The sequence below is a fragment of the Microtus ochrogaster genome, unplaced genomic scaffold, assembly GCF_000317375.1.
Source record: "Microtus ochrogaster isolate Prairie Vole_2 unplaced genomic scaffold, MicOch1.0 UNK3, whole genome shotgun sequence".
NCBI lineage: Eukaryota > Metazoa > Chordata > Mammalia > Rodentia > Cricetidae > Microtus > Microtus ochrogaster.
The window spans coordinates 17,477,300-17,496,072 of record NW_004949101.1 but is presented as its reverse complement, the minus strand read 5'-3'; the positions used below and the strand labels follow the sequence as shown (position 1 = coordinate 17,496,072).

At 46.5% G+C, this 18,773-nt stretch overlaps 2 protein-coding genes and 5 non-coding genes across 8 annotated transcripts; 6 read left to right on the top strand and 1 right to left on the bottom strand.

Moving 5' to 3' along the window:
- Window positions 1–7,037: 7,037 nt before the first annotated feature.
- On the top strand, window positions 7,038–11,877 carry Nop56 (NOP56 ribonucleoprotein). The gene is made up of 12 exons (XM_005365626.2): window positions 7,038–7,078; window positions 7,241–7,330; window positions 7,662–7,776; window positions 8,112–8,273; window positions 8,448–8,646; window positions 8,975–9,162; window positions 9,246–9,397; window positions 9,566–9,666; window positions 10,012–10,160; window positions 10,376–10,497; window positions 10,675–10,809; window positions 11,441–11,877. Exons 1-12 carry the CDS (start codon window positions 7,076–7,078, stop codon window positions 11,789–11,791), a joined length of 1,767 nt encoding a protein of 588 aa, XP_005365683.1. The 5' UTR covers window positions 7,038–7,075; the 3' UTR covers window positions 11,792–11,877.
- LOC113458117 lies at window positions 7,931–7,998 on the top strand. Its single transcript, XR_003378552.1, has one exon. It is a non-coding gene; the product is annotated as a small nucleolar RNA SNORD110 (small nucleolar RNA).
- On the top strand, window positions 8,769–8,901 carry LOC113458112. The gene has a single exon (XR_003378547.1). It is a non-coding gene; the product is annotated as a small nucleolar RNA SNORA51 (small nucleolar RNA).
- On the top strand, window positions 9,729–9,813 carry LOC113458114. Its single transcript, XR_003378549.1, has one exon. It is a non-coding gene; the product is annotated as a small nucleolar RNA SNORD86 (small nucleolar RNA).
- On the top strand, window positions 10,225–10,294 carry LOC113458111. Its single transcript, XR_003378546.1, has one exon. It is a non-coding gene; the product is annotated as a small nucleolar RNA SNORD56 (small nucleolar RNA).
- Window positions 10,540–10,609, top strand: LOC113458110. Its single transcript, XR_003378545.1, has one exon. It is a non-coding gene; the product is annotated as a small nucleolar RNA SNORD57 (small nucleolar RNA).
- On the bottom strand, window positions 11,876–16,658 carry Idh3b (isocitrate dehydrogenase 3 (NAD(+)) beta). 2 transcript variants are annotated; one of them, XM_005365624.3, is made up of 12 exons: window positions 16,607–16,658; window positions 16,396–16,473; window positions 16,174–16,272; window positions 15,943–16,063; window positions 14,330–14,390; window positions 14,125–14,257; window positions 13,881–14,014; window positions 13,686–13,788; window positions 13,457–13,603; window positions 12,988–13,082; window positions 12,813–12,873; window positions 11,876–12,293 (listed from the first exon to the last, which is right to left on the bottom strand). In XM_005365624.3, exons 1-12 carry the CDS (start codon window positions 16,640–16,642, stop codon window positions 12,207–12,209), a joined length of 1,155 nt encoding a protein of 384 aa, XP_005365681.1. In that variant the 5' UTR covers window positions 16,643–16,658; the 3' UTR covers window positions 11,876–12,206. The 2 variants fall into 2 exon arrangements, with proteins under 2 accessions (XP_005365681.1, XP_005365682.1); XM_005365625.2 differs by having other exon boundaries at window positions 11,879–11,995.
- Between the last annotated feature and the right edge of the window lie 2,115 nt (window positions 16,659–18,773).

The window sequence follows — 18,773 nt, the reverse complement described above, 5'->3', positions numbered from 1 at the left end:
CAGAAAGACAATTATCACATGTACTCACTCATAGGTGGTTTTTAAACATAAAGCAAAGAAAGCCAGCCTACAAACCACAATCCCAGAGAACATAGACAACAATACGGACACTAAGGGAGACTTACATAGATATACTCTACATAGAAAGTAGAAAGTAGAAAAAGATCTCCTGAGTAAATTGGGAGCATGGAGACCTTGGGGGGAGGATTGAAGGGGGCAAGGGAGAGCCAGGGAGGGGAGCAGAGAAAAATGTAGAGCTCAACAAATACCAATAAAATAAAAAAGAATATATATGTTTGTATATGTCTATATAAATAATTTTTAAGTTTTCCACAATGAATTTTCTTGCAGTAATCTTTGAAGTTGCCAGGAAGAAGATGGGGCCCCACAACAACTCCACCTGGTTGATATGACGTCATGATGCTAATAGTGCTACTATAAAACCTGTTTTAGGTACCAGCTGCTCAAGATGGTTCCTACTTGGTTAGCTGAAATGGTGCATGTTTTTACAACGTTCTGGCCAGACCTGCAACAAATACTCAGAGACTATTTGCAATTTACCAGACAGTAATCTTGGAACTTAATCATCATTTTACTTTCACAGGATCCCATAGACAGAACATCACCTCCATGACAGCTGGAAGTAATTCTAGAAGACGATGTCCCATCTCCCAACAAAGTTTGTCCTCAGGGTTAGGGACATCATTTAGGGGTTGATTATAATTGGTATAGGGTTGGGGGAAATTTTTTAATTTTTTTAAAGATTTATTTATTTATTATGTATACAATGTTCTGCCTATATATCTGCCTGCAGGCCAGAAGAGGGCACCAGATTTCATTGCAGATGGTTGTGAGCCACCATATGGTTGCTGGGAATTGAACTCAGGACCTTGAGAAGAAGGAACAGTGCTCTTAACTGCTGAGCCATCTCTCCAGCCCAGGGGTGGGAAAATTTTATAGGCTCAGCAATCTCTTTGAAAAAAAGGGGGGTAAATTGGATGGGATAACAGATTAGTGTGAGCTTACACTAATAATAATAGTAAGAGTGAATACTTGTGAGTTATTATTTATAGGCAATTACATTGGTATAGAATCTTGTATATTGATACAAAATTAAATTATATTGAATATTGTATGCATGCATGCTTCTACCTCTGCTTAAAACATTTTTTATATATTGATATATTTTATATATTGTACATTTCTACCTCTGACCAAGATAGTTACACATTGTTTACATTTTGAGGTCACTGTCCTTACTTGTTGTACAATTGTTTATTATATAATATTCTAATACGAAGTTTTAGTCTTTAAGTTATATAGGTATTAAGAATTATGGATTAATAGTCATCTATGTTTATCATACTTATAGTTAGACTAATAAGGTTCTTTAGATACATAGAGATTGTATTCTGTATAGAAAAGTAATCTTCAATCACTTCAAAGAGCTGTAGAATGTCATTTAAATAACTTAGGGTTCTGTTGAAGTGAGACACATTTGCTTCTGGCAGCACCAATCTATTTCCATTTCCAAGAGAATGTTGAGCACCGAAGACACTCCGCTTGGAGCTTCTTCTTGGCAAAACTGGCCTTTGGGCAAAGAACTGCCCATGCCTCAACCACTGACAAGGTATTCGGAAATGGATAAGCAGGACTGTCAAATCTTGCTAAGACAAGGTAAGGTGGTTTTGAAAACTTTCCTCCCTCTGAAAACGGTCTGTTGCTGGGCAGTGGTGGTTCACGCCTTTAATCCCAGCACTCGGGTGGCAGAGGCGTGTGGCTCTCTGTGAGTTCAAGGCCAGCCTGGACAACAAGAGCTAGTTCCAGGACAGGCTCCAAAGCTACAGAGAAACCATCTTGAAAAACAAAACAAAACAAAACAAGAGTCTGTCAGTTACTCTAGGCCTTAGCCAAAGTTGGTTGCTTCAACATTGCAAATGAGACTTTGGGTGATTTACCCAGGTAGCTAGTTGTCTCTGTCATTTGTTGCACATTTTGGAAGTTGCTTGATTGCACTTCCTGCTTACTCAAGTAATATTATTTCCCTTCTCGGATCTTCGATGAGGTTAAAGACTAGATAGTTGTAGTTACTTTCCTCTCATCACTTGGCCAAGTTATTTATTATACAAGATTTAAACTAGTTAGGATAGGATATTTATTGAATATATTTGTTCTTATTGTATAAAACTTTTTATTGGGCTTAGAACTCTCTTATTTAAACAAAAGGGGAAGGGGCTGTAGGAAATCCTACAGCCAGTGGTTACCCACCCACTAGGGCATGGCCTCTTATACTATTTATGCCCGTGTAGAGCATGCATCTGGTCTCTCTTTCCCAGCTGCGGGATTTCACTTTGTTTGGATTTATCTTAATTTCCTTTTTGGACTGGTGAGATTGCTCAGCAGGTAAAGACACTCTCTCCCAATAGTTAAATCCCCTGAGCCCAGCCTGGTGATGGCGGCACACGCCTTTAATCCTAGCACTAGGGAGGCAGAGCCAAGTGGATCTCTGTGAGTTCGAGACCAGCCTGGTCTACAGAGCTAGTTCCAGGACAGCAATAGCCAGGGCTACACAGAGAAGCCCTGTCTCAGAAAAAGAAACCCTATATGTTTGGAGATTTACTAGGTTGTTTTACGAGATGCAGTCCACGCTGGGGAGGCTGGGAATCTAACAGTTGCTCGGCCCACCCACAAAGATGGATATCTCAAAAGTCCTAGTCTGGCTCTGAAAAGCCTGGAGGAGCCCTACAGAAACCAGAAAAATCTTGTTCTAACAGCATCCCCAGAAACAGGATAGATGAACTTACCAGCAAAGTGAAGGCAAGCAGGCAAAAAACAAAGCTTCCTTCTTTCATGTCCTTTCACCTGGGCTGCTACCAGGCTTACCCAGCTTTAGGATGGGTCTTCCTGCTTCAGATAATCTAACCAACAAAATCTCTCACAGGAATGCCCAGTGACTTAGTTTACTTGATTCCAAATGCATTCAAATTGACAACCAAGATTAGCCATGGCAGTGAATGAGATTAATTAAAGGACATCTTAAAACTCACATGTTGCTCCCGAAGAGGTAACTTTAAATTGTAAAGTCAAGGCACATAGTAACTTGCCCTTTTATTTTCTAGGAAATCACCTAACACAACCTGGGCTTTTCTGAGTGCCGAGTATTGCTGTCAGAGATACCCATCTGCACTGGTATGCCACCCAATGGCTCCTTCAATACAATATTCCTTTGAAAAATGTAAAGAAAGTCCCAAAGTCATAGTTGGAGTAAATGTATCATACAGAACATGAAAGGGTCCAGAGAGCTATCTCAGGAAAGTGCTTACTATATAAGCACGAGGATCTGAATTCCAACTGCTGGTATCTACACAGAAGGCTGAGAAAGATGGTACATTGTATAATTTTAGTGCTGGGGAGGCAGAGGCAGGAAGATCCCTAGAGTTGCAAGGCACAGCCAAGCCTAGCCAAATCTATGAGCTCCAGGTTTTCTGAGAGACACTGTCAAAAACTAAGGTGGGGAGCCAGGTATGATAGTACACGCCTTTAATCCCCACACTCAGAGGGCAGAGGAAGGCAGATCTCTGTGAGTTGAGGCCAGCTTGGTCTACATAGTGAGTTCCAGGACATCCAGGAATATGTAGAGAGACCCTGTTCCAAAAAAAACCCAAATAAATAAATAAATAAATAAATAAATAGGGTAGAGCTGGTGTGGTGGCACGTGCCTTTAATCACAGCACTCAGGAATCAGAGGAAGGTAGATTTCTAAATTCTAGGCCAGCCTTATCTACAAAGCAAGTTCCAAGACTGCCAGGGACACACACACACACACACACACAAGCCTTGTCTTGAAAAAAAACATAAATAAATAAAATTGAAAAAATGAAATGTATGCCCTGGCAATGCTGAAGCATGCGTGGGCAGCCGTATATGGTGGATCTATTAAACTTGTCCATACTGGGCTTCATGGTCTAAGCTGATTAGGATGACTGACCAGGTCTCTTCCTCAAAAGGGCACCAGATCTCATTACAGATGGTTGTGAATCACCAAGTGGTTGCTGGGCGTTGAACTCAGGACCTTCGGAAGAGCAGGCAGTGCTCTTAACCACTGTGTCATCTCTCCAGCCCCCATAAACAAATAAACAAGGTGGGAGACAAGGCACAATGTGGGGCCAGCTCTCAGGAGACAGAGGCAGGTCCATCTCTCTTAAGTTTGAGGCCAGCCTGGTCAACATATTGCATTCCAGGCCAGCCAGGGCTACATAGTGAGACTCTTTCAAATAGATGACAGACAGATAGGTCGATAGGCATATAGGTAATAAATCAGATGGGGAACCATAAAAGAAGCCATTCAATATCAATGTCTGGCCTCTACATGTGTATATATCTTTACACACATGCACACATGTGAAAACACGCACATTCATCCACTACACACACACAATGTAGAGTTTTAAAAATTGAGATACCTCTATCATTGAACTATGTCTAGGAAATGGGCCATATAAGGCCAACTTTCAAAATTGTGTTATGAAGTTCAACAAATTGATGCATGTAAGACTTCAACATGCCGGTAACCCACCAATAACACAGCAGCAGGTCTGGATGAGATCAGTCATCTGGCCTAGGCCCACTCAAACGCTGCTCATTCAGGACATCGTCTCGGCAGAAACTCCTCAGTAAACTCTTTTCGGAAAAACAACTGCCTGAATAAGAATTTTTTGTTAAATATCTCTAAATTCTTCAGTGAACCCTCTCAAGTGGTGAAGCCTGATTCCCTTCCCTTTGTGAACTGAACCTAATGGATGTAAAACACCTCTGGTCCCAAGCATTTTGGAAAGAACATAGTTAACCTAAAGCTTCAAAGTGAAGGAGATACGCTTGGTATAAAGTCCTGTAGTAAGGAGACTGGATCTCAAGCGCAGGTCTCAGAAGGGAACAGACATCATACAGCATGGAACCAGGCCTGAAGGAGGCCCAGAGCTCAGAGGCGCTATGCATCTGGCTACCACCAGCACATCTAAGAGGATAGACTGGCTGCAGAGGCCATGTTACAGTAGAGCTAATGGCCCAAGACACAACCTTCAAACCTGACTGAGCACAAAGACCTGATATATCACTGTCTGTCCCCAGCACTAAGTTGTGAAAAATGCCATTTTTTTTTAAAGAGCCAAGTAAGAGAAATTATTTTTTTTAAATAGAATGGATTCTTAGCATGGCTGTTTATAAAGTAGAAAGGATGCAGATACTAACAACTACAAATTTACCATCTGAATGGATTTTCCAGTCCCTATCACTTAATCAGTGAAAGTAAATATTCACCTCCTGCCATTGGAAGCTGAATGGTATTGGTAACTGTTTCACCCCGTGAAACTTAATTATATCCATTTGGAGACTATGTGTTTACACATGTAAGTGAATGAGGTAACTTTTAAAAATGAGTTTAGGAGGATGTGTAAAAATGGTGTTAGGAAATTCTCATAAAATGTTGTGTTAGTTATTAGCAAATGAACCAAAAAGTGGGCTGGGAAGATGGCTCAGTGATGGAGCGCTCACCTACCATCCTTGAGGCCCTGAGTTCAATCACCAAAATCACAAAGAGTGAAAAGAAAAACTATTATGAAGATCTTGCACATTTTGTTAAAGCACTCAGTATTTTAACAAAATAAACCGGGTGTGGTGGTGCACACCTCCCAGCATTGGGAGGAAGAGGCAGGGGGACCCCTGTGAGTTCCAGGCCAACCTGGTCTCTAAAGTGAGTTCTAGAACAGTCAGGGCTGTTACACAGAGAAAACCCTGCCTCGAAAAACCAAAATAAATAAATTAATTAAATTAAAAAATAAAGAAAACAAAACAGACCTTTCTTACAAATGTGCCTTAAAGTCATGAGACTTTTCACAATCCCCCAAGGACTTGTAGTAGAGCTCAGTTGGTGAGTGAGTACATTCAGGGCCTGCATTGAATTCAGTAACAGATGGCATAGGACTGGGAGATAGCCCAGAGGACCAGAAGTTCAAAGATCATTCTCTGCTACAGAGCCAATCGCTAAGTCAGTCCTAGAAAGAAGAGATAAAGAGGGAAGGAGGTACAGAGAAACCCTGTCAAAAAAAAAAAAAAAAAAAGAGGGAAGGAGGAAGGGAGAAGAAAGAAGGGGTAAAGAGGGAGAGAGAAAGGAAGAAAAGGAGAGTGATGGGAGGTGTGAGGAAGAGGGAGGGGACCGAACCGAAAGAAAATAGTAAACCGGAAGGAGAAATTCCCTTAGCATTATTGTTTTTAATTCATTAAGGCACAGACTATTTAATAAATAACTATGTTTGGGACTTATAATCCTAACATTATTTAAATTAATTTTTTTTAATCTAAAGAAAAGGTAATTTTAAATTAGCCGCTTCGGTGTGCGTAAAAGCAGCCCTGGAGAACAGCGATGTTGTTCCTTGGAAGAATTTGGGGCCTACCCTGCGATGAGCAACACGTGGCGCCGAGCAGCGCTGGGTTCTATTAAACAGGGCAGGGAACAGACCTAGGAAGAAGTAAACCCTTCCTGTCTACGTTACTGCTCGCACCATCACTTTCTGAGCAACAAAATTTAAGAGGAAGAGGCAGACGGAGAGGAGCCGCCATTTCTGCAGCGTCTGCGACGGAAGCCCAGGCGACAGGAGAGGACACGGAGTGTCTGTCACCAGAGGCCGCAGGCCAGCGGGAAGCCTGCGACGCTCGTCAGGGAGCCTCTCCTCCGCTCATCGGGTTCCGCCGCTCGGGCCACGGGGGACAAAAGCACGAGAGATGGAGAAGGGTGGCCTCCAGAGCACTCTATGGCCTCAGGGCACCATGCGTCCTCGGTCACCGCGCAGGCTCGCTCGCGCAGCCGCAGAGGCTCGGCTGGGCAGGCCCGCTCGCGCCCGCTCCAGTCCAGCCCGCCCGACGGACGATACCACCCCCCCGCGGACCCCTCCGGAGGCACAAAAATGGTTCCGTCCCCTACCTCTGATTGGCCAGGTGGAAGAAGGCGTGGCCTCCGCAGTCTGGTTCCGCGCGCCAGAGCGCGCAAGCCGCATTGCGAGCTGGGCACGGAGCAGGCGCCATGGTGAGGAGCGGTTGTGCGTTTTTAGCGACGTGAAGGCCTGGGTGCGGGTCTGGGTGTGCTGCTTTCGGATTCGGGGCAGAGTCTGGGCCGATGCCTGCTCTAGGAGCGGCCCAGCAGACCCGGAGATTTGACTGATGGCCCGCGCGCCGGCTCTCGTTTCAGGTTCTGCTGCACGTGCTGTTCGAGCATGCGGTCGGCTACGCGCTGTTGTCGCTGAAGGAAGTGGAGGAAATCAGCCTGCTGCAGCCACAGGTGGGTGGGATCGGTGGGCTCACGGTGCTGCATTGTAGCCCCTAAGGCCGCCGAACCCCATCATGCACCGCGTGTTCCCACGTGGCCGACCGCACCGGCGCGGCGGGGGGGTGAAAGCCTTGGAATGAGATCTTTAATTAATGCGCATCCACGTAATCTCCTTAGAGATTGGAGATAAACTTCTCAAATTCTATTTCCTGAGAATTAAAGTGGAATCGGGATGTGGGGCTTAGCACCAGTGTTTCAGTTACTATTACAGCTGGTGTTCCTGGTTTGCTGCGCTGTAGAGGCCAAATGAAAAGAAAACCCATTCATCCTTCTCTCGCCACAGGTGGAGGAGTGTGTACTTAACCTTGGCAAATTCCACAATGTTGTCCGTCTGGTGGCCTTTTGTCCGTTTTCTTCATCCCAGGTTGCCTTGGAGAATGCCAACGCCGTGTCTGAAGGTAAGTTTCGAGTCCCTGAGCCCCGTGTGGTCCTTGACGGTGTTCTTCGGTGATTTTGTTCAAAGCATGATGTGTGCTAAGCACTGAAACCTACAAAACAACACCTTAACGGAGTTGGTGCTTCCCAGTCGGGCTGCTGTGGTAAAGCCAGGCTTTGCAATGATGACTTGAGAATCTGTCAATCCACTGAGTGTTCACTGATGACTCCATGTTTCTGAGCAATGCCTGGAGGGGTGGGTGGGTGTTCCTGCATGATCCGATGTGGAGGCCAGGTCCTCTTTTACAGGTAAAGTGTTCTTCAGCGTGTTAGTGGGAGCTGTGTTCTTTGTCCCAAGGTGTTGTTCATGAGGACCTCCGCCTGCTTCTGGAGACATACCTGCCATCTAAAAAGAAGAAAGTACTACTGGGGGTTGGAGACCCCAAGATTGGTGCCGCAATACAGGAAGAATTGGGATATAACTGCCAGACTGGGGGTGTGATAGCTGAGGTCCTTCGAGGTGAGATAACCCTACTTATACCTTTTAAGATTTTTATATGTAGGAGCCTGCCCTGTGGGTGCAATACCCATAGAGGCCAGTAGAGGGGACTAGAGATGGGTGGTTATCAACTGTAAGTGGCCACGTGGGTTCTAGAAGAGACTTTTCTCATGCACAACCCTACCTTCCTTTCAGGAGTTCGTTTGCACTTCCATAATCTGGTAAAGGGTCTGACAGACCTGTCTGCTTGTAAAGCCCAGCTAGGGCTGGGACACAGCTATTCTCGTGCCAAAGTTAAATTTAATGTGAACCGGGTGGACAACATGATCATCCAGTCCATAAGTCTTCTGGACCAACTGGATAAAGATATCAATACCTTCTCGATGCGTGTCAGGTAAGATGCAGTGCAGAGGCTACCAAACCCTGGGCTCTTTGGCCTGAAGTTTAGCTATTACAAACTTAACCAGGTCAAGCAGGGCTGATACTTCCTATGGGTAGAGTAATGGACTGAAGGCAGGCCTCCTTGTGCTTACCACAGGCTGTGTTCTTACACTGGCTGTATAGAAAGAGGAGGTATAATAAAGCCACCCCATGTACACCTCAGCCCAGGCCACTGTGCCTGGTCTGTATTGTGAATGGGGAGACATGGATTTGAGGGAGTCTGGGATCTGATTTATTTGAGGTTTGGCAAACTGGGTCAGGGAATGATTGTTCCTCTGCAGGGAGTGGTATGGGTACCATTTTCCAGAGCTGGTGAAGATCATCAATGACAATGCCACATACTGTCGCCTGGCTCAGTTCATTGGGAACCGCAGGGAGCTGAATGAGGAAAAGCTGGAGAAACTGGAAGAATTGACGATGGATGGGGCCAAGGCTAAGGCCATTTTGGATGCCTCTCGGTCCTCCATGGGTCAGTGCAGAGCCCGGCCACCTGCGTAAGGTACGAGACTCCTTGAGTATCTGGTTCCCCTGTTCACACTAGGTGTTTCCTAGGCATGGACATATCTGCTATCGACTTGATAAACATCGAGAGCTTCTCCAGTCGTGTGGTGTCTTTGTCAGAGTATCGCCAGAGCCTACACACTTACCTTCGCTCCAAGATGAGCCAAGTAGCCCCCAGCCTGTCAGCCTTAATTGGGGAAGCGGTGCGTCATGGGGAACACAAATGGGGGAATAAAAGTGTTAACATTCTGTACCGCTATACTTCTGGCTACCATGTTGTCCCTAGTTGTTGCATGGTGGGGAGAATAGGGTGTGAAACCACAGGTCAGTTCCCCTTACTCACCTTGCTTCTTCCTTGGATCTTTCTCCAGGTAGGTGCACGTCTCATTGCTCATGCTGGCAGCCTCACCAACCTGGCCAAGTACCCAGCATCCACAGTACAGATCCTTGGGGCTGAAAAGGCCCTGTTCAGGTACCAGTGAGGGCGCCTGCCCATGTCAGGTGCTGCTTCTGGTGCCCACTGCTTTGTTTGGGGATTACAGTGATGGCTGACCAGGACTCCCTGACCTATCAGGCCTCTGCTATGGGGGTGATGGCCAGTCCTGGTGTCTGAGTGATTCCCAGGGCCCAGCAAAAAGGGACCAAGTTTCCAGGTCAGCGACATTGGATGCCTTCCCTCTCTGCCTTTGGGAACTGGGTTGGCATGTGTCGAGGTAGAAAGTCCATCCAAGCCTGGTGTGAGAGTGTGGGGAGAGGGGAACTTGGACAGTTGGGCCAGGTCTTCTGACCCTAAACTGTTGACTGACTATTCTTACAGAGCCCTGAAGACAAGAGGTAATACACCAAAATATGGACTCATTTTCCATTCTACCTTCATTGGTCGAGCAGCTGCAAAGAACAAAGGCCGCATCTCCCGATATCTAGCGAACAAATGCAGTATTGCATCAAGAATTGACTGCTTCTCTGGTATGGGTGGAGAAGTTGACATTTGAGGGAAGGGGTTGCAGGAGGCGGGGAGTGAACCCAGCTTCTACAATGATGGTAATATTTTTCGTCAACAGATATCACCTAGTGAGTGTTGACACTTTGGGTCTGAGAGAAGCTGAGGGTAGAGGGACTGGTGGTTACTTTGTTATTTCAAGGGTATAATGGGCTTTGTTTATATATACACACTCATCTAGAGGTACCCACAAGTGTGTTTGGGGAGAAACTCCGAGAGCAAGTTGAGGAGCGATTGTCTTTCTATGAGACTGGAGAGATTCCACGGAAGAACCTGGATGTCATGAAGGAAGCCATGGTTCAGGTCAGTATGTGCTTTGGGAATAGCTGAATGCTGTTATTTTGTTGGAAGTGATGAACTGTCTTGGCCTGATTAAGAAATGGAGGCAAGAAAACTGATTTAATGAGCCTGATCCAGCAGGGCTAGAAGGGCTGCTGCAGCCAGGGGTCTTTCGGGTTTCAGTGCTTTCCTTTTTGCCAGGCAGAGGAAGCGGCTGCCGAAATTGCCAAGAAACTGGAAAAACAGGAGAAGAAACGCTTGAAGAAGGAAAAGAAGCGACTGGCTGCACTGGCCCAGGCATCTTCAGAAAACAGTAGTACTCCAGAGGAGTGTGAGGTCAGTCCTCTGCTTGGGTCCTAGGTTGTAGGACTTTCAATAGTAGAACAAAGGGCATCAAACCATGGTCTGGAGCTTGGGCTTTTTGGACTAAAACTTCCTCTTGATTCTATAGGGAGGAGATAGGTGCTGAGAACTTGACCAAGAGCCCAGAATGCTGGTTGTAGCACATGGCCCATTCCATGGGCAAGTGTGCTCTGTCCTCGGCTGCCTCCCAGGAGCCCTCAACCGGGGATGGTGTGAATTCCTGCTCTCCCTGTTCTGTGTCTGGAAATTTAGATAGTGTCTCATGATGGGGGGGGTGGAGGTAGGAGGTTACCAGTGTAACAGTCTAGAATTGTCCCCCCCAGGGTTTTCAACCTGAGCTATTAGTATTTCCTTTTCAGGGTCCCCTGGGAGCTCTGCATGTCTATTGTGACCAACATACAGGTTTTTTTTTTCTCTAGGTTTTAAAAGGGTCAAGAAAATCCACTAAATTTTTCTCTACCTGGGAGTAGCTTTGAGACTGGATTATCAAAGCGCCCATGCAACTAAGTCGTCAGGAGGACTAGGTTTCTGCCTGGATTCTATCTAAGGGGGAACTGCAGCTGTTAACATAGAAGCAACATGTTCATTTTCTTATTCCCTTCAGGAGACACATGAAAAACCTAAGAAGAAGAAAAAGTTAAAACCCCAGGAGACTCCACAGGAAAACGGAATGGAAGATCCACCTGCCTCTTTGCCTAAAAGTAAGAAAAAGAAAGCTTTTCCCAAGGAGGAGTTGGCCAGTGACCCTGAAGAGGTGGCTACTAGCAGCTTAAGCCCTCCCAAGAGGAAGAAATCCTCACCGAAGGAGGAAATGGCCAGTGAACCAGAAGAGGCAGCAAGCCCCATTGTCCCCAAGAAGAAAAGGAAATTTTCTGAGGAACCTGAAGCAGCTGCTAGCTCTACAAAAACCACAAAGAAAAAGAAAAAGTCCCAGAAAGCATCCCAAGAGGATTAAAATGGACATGCTTGGTGGGAGGGGCATACCTTGAAGGTGACAGTTCCTACCCATGATTAACCCCAATAAAAACACAAAAGAAAATAGCTTGTATGTTTTTATTTATTGAATTCTTTACATGTGCAAGATTTATGACAGGGCAACAATGACCGCTTCAGTGAAGTCATGACATGTGGCATAACCACCCATGTCTGAGGTTCGAACCTGTAGGAGAAAGCTGTCATCATCCTGTGTTTTGGACCCAGTCCCAACGCCCACCCTGTACTGGTACCCTTAATGCCAGCCCCCATGACAGCCTAGCCTCAGAAAAGCAATTATGGTCTACTGTCTATAGATGTTCTCTTCCCTGGTCCATTGTACTGAAGGGATGTGTAGGTAGAGCATGGTCCTTTTGAAGTTGAAGGGAGTGAGGGTTCTAGCCCCCATGGGGGTGTAGATGGCCGATGACGGACTTGATGAAGTCGGTTGTGGTGCTGTAGCCGCCCATGTCTCGAGTTCGAACCTACAGCCACCACCAGCAATAGCCGTGGGGAAGAAAAGAGAGCCCATGAAGAAGATGGGGCAATATGACATGGAGGCAAAAAAAGAATATAGCAAGAATGGAAGGTGAAGAGGTGTGGAGGAACAAGGACCTGCTCACTTCTGAGCAGACAGGCAGTACAGGAGGATGAACAGGAACAGGCACTGGGATGGGGAGATATGGATCAAAGGATGAGGTTACCTTGCAGGAACAGGAAAAGAGACCAGGTGGGAGGAAAGACAGGACCTACTCCTGCCTGCCTGCTACCTCCACCCCCAGAGAAAGCTGCAAGGTCTGCATTCAGATGGCCCAAGAAAGGCTCAATGGATGGTGCAGGAAAAGGAACAGCAGATGGAACTAAGGTGAAGAAGACCAAGAGGATGAAACAGCCAGAGAAGGGAGGTGAATAACCCCGAGATCACAGCAGCAGGTATTGTGGGGACCTGGAGGGAAAAGTGCCCCAGCAGATGGTACTGAGCCCTTGAGACCTTTCTGAATTACCTTGCCAACTTTGATCACCTTCTTTACGGCATCTGCAATCATGTTGGAGTGATACTCAAGGCTGTCAACACAGGAGAATCTCAGAATCCAACCAGAGCACCCCACCCAGATTTTCCCACTGTGCTTCCCCTTCCAACACCCACCCTCCACCCCACTTCAGCTTCCCATAACTTACTTGAGATGCCGCAGCATGTTGGAAGCGGACAGCAGCATGGCAGTGGGATTGGCTATATTCCTGCCCACTGCCTGGGCAAAGGGGTGCCGAGCACCCTGTGGAAAAAACAAGCCAGAATCACTGGAAGGAGACAGGCACATGCAAAGGAGGTCTGCAAAAGGCATTATAGCACAGAAGGAAGGCAGGCCAAGGTGACTGAGAGGAAGCAGCACTGGGATGGAAGAGGAGGAACACAGCACACCTACCCAAGGTCAGAGAAGGCTGGGTACAGATAACTAGATAACTAACAGGAAATAATTTTTTTTTCTTAGTTTGGGTTTTGGGGACAGGGTCTCACTGTGTAGCTCTGGCTATCCTGGAACTATATAGGCCAGGCTGGTCTTGAACTCAAATATTCACCTGCTTCCCAAGTGCTGGGATTAAAGACATATGCCACCACTATGCCCAGGGGAAAAATAATCATGCTCACCGTCTCAAAAACTGCATACTCTGCACTGTAGCTCTCACCAGGGACCACACCAGCTCCCCCAACAAGGCCAGCAGCCAGATTGTCAATAATGTTTCCGTAAAGATTAGGCATCACAAGTACATCAAACTGGTAAGGATTCTGCACCAGCTAGGGGTAAGATTATGAAAATGAAGAAGAGTTCCAACAAAAAAAGAGATTTCCACTCCCTGAACTCCCTCTGCGAACTCACCTGCATGCAGCAATTGTCTATGATCATTGTCTCAAATTTGATTTTGGGGTATAGTTCAGCGACTTCCTCACAGCACTGCAAGAACAACCCATCCCCAAGTTTCCTGTTCATGGACCAAAGAGACAAAAATCAGTCGAGAGAGCTAAAGGGATGATACCTCTCTAGGAACCCAGGCACACAAAAACCATGTCTCACATGATGTTGGCCTTGTGGACAGCTGTGACCTTGCTCCGCCCTTTCTTGGTGGCATAGTCAAATGCAAACTTTGCAATCCTCTGAGACTTGGTTCGAGTGACAATCTTCAGGCACTCGATGACACCCTTCGCACTCTAGGCGAGAGAAGTGACTGATGACAAACACTTGAAAAGGTGGCAAAGAGGCCTCTACCTCTTGCCTGCCTCTCTCTGTGCCCCCACACGCCCCAGTTTCTGGGCCTTACCTCATGTTCCAGAGAGCTATATTCCCCTTCTGTCTGCTCTCGAATGATTACCAGGTCTAGATTGTTATGCCGAGTCATGTACCCAGGAAGTGACTTCACATGGACTACATTGGCAAACAAGTCCAACTTACGCCTGAGGGTAGACAGCCATCAGTTCTGTGCTGGTGCCCAGCACCCCTCTGACCAAGCCTACCCATCCACCTACCTCAGCTGCATATCATAGGAAGCTAATTCGCCCTTATACTCCATTGGGGTATAGATCTTCCCTGTGGAAACAAAGTATGGGGGAAGTAGGGTTAGACAGAGGTCAAGCAGAAACCGCGGTCCAATCTCCCACTGACATCATATAACCTAGACTCCCCAGCTCCCACTCACAAATCCCTCATCCTTTATCGCCCTTGGCAAGAGGTAAAGAACAGATAATGTAGCTAAAATGCAAAGCAATAAATGTAATGCTTTAGTTGTATCTATGTTGGAATTTTTCTTTTTTTTTTTCTTTTGTTTTTTCAAGACAGGGTTTCTCTGTGGCTTTGGAGCCTGTCTTGGAACTAGCTCTTGTAGACCAGGCTAGACTCGAACTCACAGAGATCCGCCTGCCTCTGCCTCCCAAGTGCAGGATTAAAGGTGTGCGCCACAAAATGACCTAAGAGCTATTTGTTTTTAATCAAAGAACCTGGGTTTAATAACAAACTGAAAAGCAGTGGCTTTCCTTATGTTCCTGGGTCTACTGACTTTCTGTTTTCTCAGATACTACTTACTGAAAATCGACTGCAATCAAAACCACACTAAGTCCTGCCCTCCACAAGCAAACAATGCATTGGGGAAGACAAGGATTGGGATTAACAACAGACAGAGGCGCGCAGAGCAGGAACCCTGTCTGATAATATTAGGGAATGTTGTAAAGCTGGCACTTCTAATCAGTTCCTCGGGTAACTGAGTACAGTGGGCTGAGCAGTGATCCCCAAAATGACAGGCCCATGCCCTTATGCCAAGAAACCATAAACAGAATTTATTGGAGTGGGGTGGGGAGCTGTAAATGTGATCTTACTTGGAAAAACACTTTTTTTCAGATAGAATTAGGAATCTTGAGATAAAATTGCCCTGGATGAGGGTGGGCCCTAAATCCAGTGGTAAATCAAAAAGAAGAGATCAAGGTGATCGTAAAAAGTGAATGTCTATAAACCAAAGAACACCAGGAAAAGGATTCTCGTTCTAGGCCTTCAGAGGGACGGCAGCCTCAGAACTGAGAGCACAGTTAGATTGTTTTCAGCCACCCACAATGGCAACCATGGAAAATGAGCATGAGTGAGTGAGGATTCTGATAGGTGACATCAGAGAGGGAAGAGCACAAGTCACGTGACAACTCGCACAGCTGATGGTGAGCAAAACACAGAACAAGCTGTGGAAAGGAAAACAGGAAAGTCAGGGGCCGGAGTATAAAGAACCGACTTTCCTCTGCCAAAGCTGGCCCTGGCAGTCAGGCTGTCCAAGAAAACAGATTTGGAAAACGGCCTATAAGGGATAACCAAGAAGCCAAAAGGATCCAATAAGGGGAATAAAACAGCACAGCAGAAGAAATGGAACGGTTACAATGGGCACTGCCGACACGGCTAACAGGGTCTGACCACGGAGACAACAGACTCAGCAGGCACCAAACCCATGCAGCTTCGCCGACCTCCTAAGTTTCCCACTAAGAAACAAATTCCCAAGTATCAATAGAGGGCAGTCTGGGAATCCGACATATACATGCCGCAGAGAGAGAGACTTAGGAACACTTGCTCATTCGACTTTAAATGACAGAGTGAGTGGCATACAAACCGATGATAGCAACTTTGTTCTCCTTCATGGAACTCAGCAGCTGCTCCAGCTTCTCCTCAGAAGCCATATTCTGCACCTCGCTCAGGTGATGTTCCTTGAATTCCACAGGGACAGCAGCGGCCTTCAGGGATCAGTCCAAGCACAGGACTGGGTCAGAAATGAACTTTCCATCTCAAACCACCCATTCCCGTAGGCAGCTCGACCACCCATACCCTGCCACAGGCGACTCACCTTGAACACCTCCTTAACAGCGTGCATGAGTTCTGGCCCCACGCCGTCTCCAGGCAACATGGTCACAGGAAAGGCACCCTCAACCCTCACATCTTCTGCCTGTGAGTGGGGCCAGCGGAGATGGAGCAGGGGCAGAAGCAGGAGTCAGAGGGAGAGAGATGGTGAGGGGAAACCCAGGGGAGGGTCAAGGATGGACGAGAGCGAAACCGGGCTCGAGCGTACCTGGCTCTGTGAAGCGGCGTGAGCCGTAGCCGATGTTCGGAGACCTCTCCAAGCGCCGGGCCGAGCGGCGACCACCGCCTGCGACAGACACAAGGTCAGATCTGGGACACCCACACTCCTTACACCGCGCTGACCTTGCCTTCTTTTGGAAACTCCGGACAAACCCTCCGCTCTCCCACCCACCATCTGCCCAACACGTCCCCGGCCTCACTCGGGTCAGCCAGCGGACATTGCTCAGCGCTGCCATCTTCTGCGGAAGGAGTCGCGCAGGAAGTGACGCAGGAAGCGATCGCGACCATGGGAGCTGGACTTCCTGTCGGCCCTAGCGAGCTTGGCCGTTCTTTCTCTGTTACCAATCGGGAGGGTAAACCGATTCAGTTACCTCTGGCCTTATTTTTAGTAGTGTAGAATCATGGGACACATAGCCTGTTTGTTTGTTTGCTTGCTTGCTTTGTTTTCAGTCGTCAGGTTTAATTTTTTGAAATTTCAGTACTATTAATATTAAATATTAAAGAACATGTGGCTATTTGCTCAACGAGGACGTGAGTTTAACAATAAGTTGAGAATTCTAGGGAGTCTGTGAATGTTTCTGTTTTGCTATGGGAGATGTATTTGTTTTTTCCTTTTATCCTGTTACCGGGTATTTATCAGTTCTCCGGGGATTTGTTTTGTTTTTACTATAGGATCTTATTCTTTGCTCTAAACAGTTGTTCACAGGCTTGAACTTCATCACGAATATATTTTCATGACACATTTCATTTGGGGTGTATATTTTAAAATACCATTTATTCTTAGCTGGCCATGATGGCACACACTTTTAATCCCAGCACTCAAAAGGCAAAGGCAGTGGAGCTCTGTGAGTTCGAGGCCAGCCTCGTCTACAAAGCGAGTTCCAGGACAGCCAGGGCTGTTACACTGTCTGGAAAAACAAAATGAGTATGTGTAACTCATACCTACTTTGACATTGTTGACCCAATGTTAGATTATAGATAGTTATTCAATGAATTGAAAAGCAATAAAAATGCAACTGTATTGCAAATTAGCTTCCTGTTTATTAGAGTGGAGGTCAAAGAACAGAGGCCCACTGAGAAAGCTGGTACTCTCCTGCCTTAGGTAGTTTTCAAGGGTTGAGCTCAAGCCAGAAGGCTTGGTAGCAGGCACCTTTTCCCAGTGAGCCATCTCATCAGCTCCAAGTTAGTTTTCTTATTATCACACCAACATGGTGAGTTTTCTTTGTAATCTGAATTACTTTATCTGTTTATAAGACCTCTAAGACATGATCCATGAGTTTCAATGTTCTTCCAAAGAAGTCCTGGGTACACAAAGGGTTCAAAATGTCTTCTCTGTTAGGATCTGTTTAGTCTTTTCCCCCTACAACCATGAGCAATCATGGAGTGAAATAATGATGGCAATTCCTTGAAGATGGAGTTTGGGAGGACTTTGGAAGGAGTACAGCACCTGTGATTGTGGGGTCCGCTGGATTTTACAGAAGCGAGTCTACTCCATCCAGAGTAAAGCTGGTTATAAGCAAAAGTGGGATGGAAAGGGGTCATTCCAGTGACTGACTGGAGGGTGTTCTCAGGAGACGTATCACCCCAAAGAAAAGGGCAGGAGTTGTACAAGAGGCAGCCTTAGCTGGAGTCTCCCAGTCTGGCTTCCCTGGAGAGCTCTGAAGTGGGAAGAGCTCTCAAGAGTCTGCTGATTTGAGGCAAGGCTTCCTAGCCTGCTTTGCTCAAGTGTAATATAGACCAAGGACAGCTGTCAGAGAAGGAGGGAGTGGTCAGCAGTTAATGGTGAGGGACTGGGTAGCCCCTCTGGCCAAGAGGATCTCGGCGGGCAGCTGCAGTGCTCCGCAGGTAGGAATGTGCGCTGTGGCTGGAAATCAGGAGAGCGGACTCATGTGGAGGCGAGGCACACAGAGTGGGTAATGAGGAGCAAGGTTGCTGCAAGTTCTAAGACAGATACTTAGGAACAATACTATTAAGAGCCTGGCGACTATAGAAATTACCTTTACTTAGTTATAAGAGGCATCACCAGGAAAGCAAACATTTGGGTTCATTTAAAAGTGCCATTTTCAGGAGGATCTCTGAGTTTGGGGCCATCCTGGTCTACATAGTGAATTCCAGGACAGCCAGGGCTACATAGACCCTATCTTGAAAAAAACAAACAAACAAAAAAAAAAAACCCCACTGGTTTTTTGTTTTTTTTCCAGGCAAGGTTTCTCAGTGCAGCCGGGCGGTGGTGGCACATGCCTTTAATCCCAGCACTCGGGAGGCAGAGGCAGGTGGATCTTTATGAGTATGAGACTAGCCTGGTCTACAAGAGCTAGTTCCAGGACAGGCTCCAAAGCTACAGAGAAACCTTGTCTCGAAAACAAA